This window comes from Malurus melanocephalus, unplaced genomic scaffold, assembly GCF_030028575.1.
Source record: "Malurus melanocephalus ecotype Western Australia unplaced genomic scaffold, MMel_1.1 scaffold_221, whole genome shotgun sequence".
Taxonomy (NCBI): Eukaryota; Metazoa; Chordata; class Aves; order Passeriformes; family Maluridae; genus Malurus; species Malurus melanocephalus.
In genome coordinates, this window is record NW_026623453.1 from 993,986 (window position 1) to 1,000,134 (window position 6,149).

The 6,149-nt window shown below is 41.6% G+C and overlaps 1 protein-coding gene across 2 annotated transcripts in view; it reads right to left on the reverse strand.

The window, feature by feature from the left end:
• GARRE1 (granule associated Rac and RHOG effector 1) overlaps window positions 1-6,149 on the reverse strand; it is a 61,123-nt gene that overhangs the window by 8,044 nt on the left and 46,930 nt on the right. For both annotated transcript variants that reach the window (XM_057374278.1, XM_057374279.1), the window contains exons 9-12: window positions 5,480-5,605; window positions 4,017-5,008; window positions 745-910; window positions 312-446 (exon numbers count right to left, since the gene is read on the reverse strand). In XM_057374278.1, the coding sequence (XP_057230261.1) occupies window positions 312-446; window positions 745-910; window positions 4,017-5,008; window positions 5,480-5,605 (1,419 nt within the window). The remainder of the gene's footprint in view (window positions 1-311; window positions 447-744; window positions 911-4,016; window positions 5,009-5,479; window positions 5,606-6,149) is intronic.

A 6,149-nucleotide genomic window follows, 5' to 3' on the forward strand; every position in this document is an offset into this window, starting at 1 on the left:
CTCCTAATGCTCCAAGAGTGGCATCCAAAGGAGACTCACAGAAGAGGGAAGGCATCATACCTTTTCTAGACATCCTGACCCTCAGTGAACAGCTGGCTGTTTGCACAGGTGCTGGTTTGTACAAGGTGAAAGCTGCTAATAAAATTCACTTTGGGAATCTCCCCGTCCACATCACCAGTGTAGTACACAAACTCGTGTTTGTGTAGATTTGTYGCATTGGCTGCAATTTCCTTTGGCTGGCTATTCAAATGAAATTATAYAGAAACAAAAGGAATCTTACAAAGTGGTGTATTTCTGTTCATTTTGCTCACCTCCTCTGCTTTACAGCAGCAACGAGGTCTGGCCCTGAGAACATGGAGAACAAACTGTCTCCGTTAGCTGAGGAGGTCTCATCACTTGAGCTGGCAGAGTCTCCTTGAGTACCAGACCAGCTGTTTGTCACATCACTGCAAGACAGAAAGTTGTATTAGTCCTTGTAATTACAGTGTCTAGTCCAGACTGGGTCTTTGTCACAGGTGAGACCTCAGAGCACAAAGAAATTTCAGTACTTGGACATTAAACATGTCAGTGCCTCAGGATCAGCAAAGCAGGCAAGGGATCACATTGCTCCCTCTTGACAGTGGAGTGAAGCTTTCACAGATGCAGCAGCAACTGGAAAAAACACCCACTATTCCCACATTCTGCCAAGCCTGGGTGCAAAATAAACTTACAATACCAAAACATACAGGCTGTCCAATCTCTTACCCCTCTGTGAAATACTCAGGAAAGGGCCAGGTTTTATGAGGATCATCAGGAAGAGGCCAGTTGCCGCGTGTGGTGCTTGGACGCCGGACATGCTGTGCTTGCCTCTTCTGTTGCATAGCCTGGTTCACCCCAGCAACGTARCGGGCAAACTCTGGATCAGAGCCAACTGAATGAAAGAAACCAACAAGTCCATTGCTGACACTCAGCTATTTCTGCTGTACTTTGAATCCTTTAGGTTTGACCACACCCCACAACAAAGTAATGCCTTCCCTGATGATAAATGGCAGCCAGTAGTGGCCAGGTCTTCAAGGAGCAGTGAAGAATACATCCAACGTGGATAATAATTATCACATGGAAGTATACCTGCCCCTTGCATTCCATCACGGAAATTGTGTTTGCACTGGGATCAATTCTGTGCACTGAAAGATCCAATATCCATCAGCAGACTCTGATGATGAAATGGACATTTTACATTTATCCACACTTGGTGAAAATGAGCAGTTACTGTAGCTGATAGCAGAGTGTAACACGATTTTCAGCTATGTTGTGATCCTTAAGTGGGAGATCAGAATCTCAGATGGATCRTATTAGAAGACAGAGCCCCAAAAACTGCCTCCTTCCTACACGGATGAGAAAATTTTGAAAACATTCTAATCCTGACCTACAAAAACATTCTAATCATGACAATATTCCAGAATAAGAATTACATTTATAGAAAAAAAAAACATTAATTTAAAAATTCTTTCATGTTTAACGTGTTTTATCTGTCCCAAGTATCCAATAAGGAGTAAGCACAGTCTTGAGCAGACACAGCAAAAGACTTAATGCAAAAGTATTCAGATGCTCCATTGATCAGAGCAAGCAATTGCTGGATTCAAAAGAATGCTGGTATGAGTCACTGTAACTGAGTTTCCACAGCTTCTCTTTCTTTTACCTTTTTTTTCCTGAGAAAAAACTTGGCAATCTGACTGGATTTATGAAATAGAGTACATGCACAGTGATTGCAGTGGGAAGCACTGAGCTGCTGGCTTGCTAGGGTCAGTTTGAGATTAAGAGTGAAGACTGAAGAACATCCAACAATCATGGAAAGCCCACAAAGAGAAATCTCTTTCATCCGACGGCTCCCTACATTCAATATTGCATTTGGAAGATAAGTTTCCTTGTTTTCATTTGACACATCCAGAAAAAAGCTCCATGTTTTGTTGGATGCAAATTAAAAAGACAGTGAAAAAGGTAACTTTGTTTCTCTGCAYCCTTTATTAAGCAAAGGCTATCTGAGAGCCATCCAGAACAAAACATCCCCACTAGTGCACGTTCTCCCTCTGAAATATCTTTATGTCTATTTAAGATGACGTTGGAAGCCAGACAGCTCCTCAAATCTAAGAATAGTCTAGATGGATTCTAAAGGGCATCCAGGCTTTGTTACCTCTGGACAGCTTTAAGTGCTAAAGTACTCATATATTCAAAATAGAAACTTGTGTTCATTTTTATCTGACTAAAACATCAGGTGAACAGTTTTTTATCAGACAGTTTTTTACTCCAAAAGATTGGGGTTACCAGCATTCCTTCTGCTAGTTCTTATTGCAACATTCCTCCATCAGCCTCTTAGTGATAAAGTACTACAAAATACATTTTTGGGACTGGTTAAGCCTTTGACATGAAAAGCCATCAATTTTATAAATTCTTAACCAGCAGTTTTGCATCTGAATAGAGACAAAATTTTCAGACTCTATCTAAAAGTACTTATCAAAAAAGTAATATGGTTTGTTTCAAATGACAACTGTACAGTCCTAGGAAAGCCTGGAAATGAAAAACTGTTTTCTGTTTTAATCTTTTTGTAATACACTAAAGCATAAACTGACTAAGTCACCTTTTCCAAGTGCCACTTCCTACATCCTCGAAAGGAAAATACTACAGAAATATAATGGATTCAAAATGCTGAAAATGCCAGTCCTTTGCATACCTGCTTTCTTTTCCCTACATGCACGTGGATTTAGCACTTGCTGAAAATAATTTTGTCCTTCCTTAGGGGCTGTGATAGTCCTTAAGTCTATGCCCTAAGTAAAATGTCCTTAAGTCTATGCCCTAAATTTAAGTAAAATGATGCTAATTCAGACTTACAATTGTTCAGCAACAACTTAACTATGATGGCTATTTTTGCCATAGAAACTCCACTAATTTATCAACCCAGCTGACAAAATAACTATCATAATTATGAGTCAAAGGAGCTGSTTTGAGACGCCTACACATTCCAAACACAGACGAGTGCAAATGAGTGCAGGAAACTGAGCTGTGCTTTGATAAAAGGTTTCCCTGTTCTCATGCTCCTCCCTCCAGGCAGCTGCCATAAATGCACACTACAACATCCCTGCAGCTGTGGTCCAGGCCAACAGAAGCTACATTTACAAGGTAGCAGCTGTGTAAATTGTTCTTAATACTGCAATTAGATCACACAATCACAGAACATTCTGAGTTGGAAGAATCCCACAAGGATCAKGAAGTCCAACTGTCAAACCAATGGCCACATGCGGATGGAACATTCATCTCCTCTTAGATTCTACAGTTGATTTCCTGGTCTGTAGCTATTTCCACATTACTCTAAAATTTGATCGCACTTCATCTTTGAGAATGAATAATTAATCTATATTTACAATTTACTGGTGGTCCAAACAAATGTGGCAAACCTCGTGGCACTTGCTCTTTAGTCTCTAATCCTTTGACATCCATTTCACTGCAGAAACAACTGTGGAACAGGAACTAGGGTGATTCCCATGGAACTGGGGAGCAAAGGAGGGAAAATATGGGGATATGGGAAAGATGCAATCTGGCTGTATCTCCAATTTACAAGACTGGTAAAGAGCAGGAGGAATAATTTTGAGGAGAGAGAGAACACCTAAGCGCAAGAATTTGATTTTWAAAAACTTTACAAACTAAGAATAGGAGGAACATCATCTGTAAGTATCTTTCCAGTACATTGCTTTCCAGTACATCTTTCCAGTACATATACTGCCATATAGGGGAGGTCAGAACTACTACAACTGGGACAAGAAACAAGGAATTTGCTTGCTTATTAATGAAAGTTGCTTGTACTTTAGGACTTTTTGCTGTTGAAAAAGCAAAAAGGCACATACACRAATCCATGCTTGGCATTGGTCAGCACCCTCACATCTGGTGGGCAGCACGAGGAGATGACAATTATTGCCAGCAATATTTCACAGTATTGTTTTGCAAAAGACCCTTACAAAAAGCATAATAAAAGAAAAGACACACACCTGCAGGGTCAAAAGGCAGGATTTCTCCCAACATTCCAAACACTCCATCAGTTTGGTCACGATTTGGCCATGTGTTGTTTCTAGGTCCTTGTGGTTTCTGTCCTAACATCTCTGACATCATATTGTCCATATAGCTGCTCACAAGACCCAAGCTGTACAAATCAGAGCTTAAATCTGAAAAACCAGGATTGTTCCACTGATTCAGATGAGACAATCCAGCTCCAACAGCCTGGGCTTGCTGCTGTGAAGAATTACTGAGCCATTTGGCAGGTACACGTTGCTGTGGTCCAATAGGTTGAAGCAAGTGTTGGTAATACTGCATTTGTGGCTGCTGCTGCTTTTGGGACTGCTGCTGCTGCTGTGACAAGCCTTGCTGAGGAGGATGCAGTGAGGTGTGAGACACAGACTGCGGCTGCTGTTGAACTGCTCCTGACTTTTGTTCTGTTGCTGTAGAGGATGCAACAGAGTTCCTTCTTTTCACCATCGGAGAAGTCTGCTGGGATTTGCCCATGTTAAAACCAGACAAGAAATCTATAACATCCTGCATTTCTTGGTCAGTTGGTAAATTCATACCTTTGTCATCCTTGCCATCATCTGGTTTGAAGAAGCTGTCCCGTCTTTCCACCAGAAAGCCATTGAGCTGGTTGTTTGTGCTCTGCACTGACTGCAGGGGATCYGTGCTCCGCGGGAAGTTACCAATGTTCAGGATGTTCTGCAAGCGTGCGTCCATGTTACTGGGCATTTTAGCTTTCTCCTCTGAGCTGGAACTTATGAAGACATTTTTGGAAGGTGTATTGGGGATTGAGTAACTTCCCGTGTTACTTGTACTGGTGCAGGAAGTTTTTTTTGTAAACCGTGAAGTCAGTTTTGAGAATGTCTTTTGCAGACCCCCTGAAGATTTGCTTCCATTCCCTGATGGCATATCAACTTGACTCCCAAAGTCTGAGATTTCACGCTGTAGCTGGATCTGAATACAAGGCAAAGCTTGCTCCCTGCATCAACAAAAACCATGTATATCAAACCATCTAATACATAACTGAGTTTATACTTTGGGGGAAAACATATATTTTGTTAACAGCTAAAGAAAGAAATGTTTGACACCAAAGACTGCCAAATCCATCAGCTACTTCTTATGGTAACAAAATAAATTATTACTCTTATTTGCAGTACTTTCCATTCTTTAAATTTTAATTGTGGTTCAAGACCTAAATGGAAACCAATTTAACACAAATCAAGTATTTTTGTAARAGAGAAGAAAATACCTTTTTACCCTTGGATTAGCTGCTGGTTTGGTTTTAAGCAGCCTCCTGAATCTCTGGATATACCCATAAGGTATCTGTGGGGATTAAACAATGTCTTGCTCTCAATTTGACTCCTGTTTTTCCTTTCTGACAAGTATTAAATCCCTCAGCATAGATTATTCAACAATGACAGCTTAGTTTAAATAGAAAAAAAAGATGTACCTTCCTTCCTTCCACCTGTGTATATCAAACACAGCAGTATAGAGCACATCTACTAGCCCCAAAGTCTTCTCCGGATCCAGACTCCTCTGTAGCAAAGACATCGTTGCTGGATCTTCTTTCAGACACCTATCATCATTAAGTTTAAATTAGAAATCAAAATGTTTCTTTTTATATTAAACAATTCTACTATATCAGTCAGAATACAGAAGGCCAGTTGCTACACTCCTGCAGAACAATGTATGAATGCTTGGGGGTTCCAGGACTGCAGCCTGAGCAGTCTCTGCCCACTGTGGAACACACAGCTAACCCAGCTGGGAGGTTCAGCATTGAAATCATCAGTGCATTGAAACCATCAGTGCATTGAAATCACCAGACAAGAGCTCTTCAGCAGCACAGCTCAGGCACAGCAGGAGCAAACAGCAAACCCCGTTCTGGAATACAGCGAGAGCCTGACCCAAGGCGCACATGCCGAGAGCAGCAGCCGGGCAGGGTCTGTTGGAGATGATTCCGCAAATCCAACAGCCCGGGGAAGGTGGCAGGGTCTGTTGGAGATGATTCCACACATCCAACAGCCCGGGAAGGTGGCAGGGTCTGTTGGAGATGATTCCACACATCCAACAGCCCGGGAAGGTGGCAGGGTCTGTTGGAGATGGTTCCGCACATCCAACAG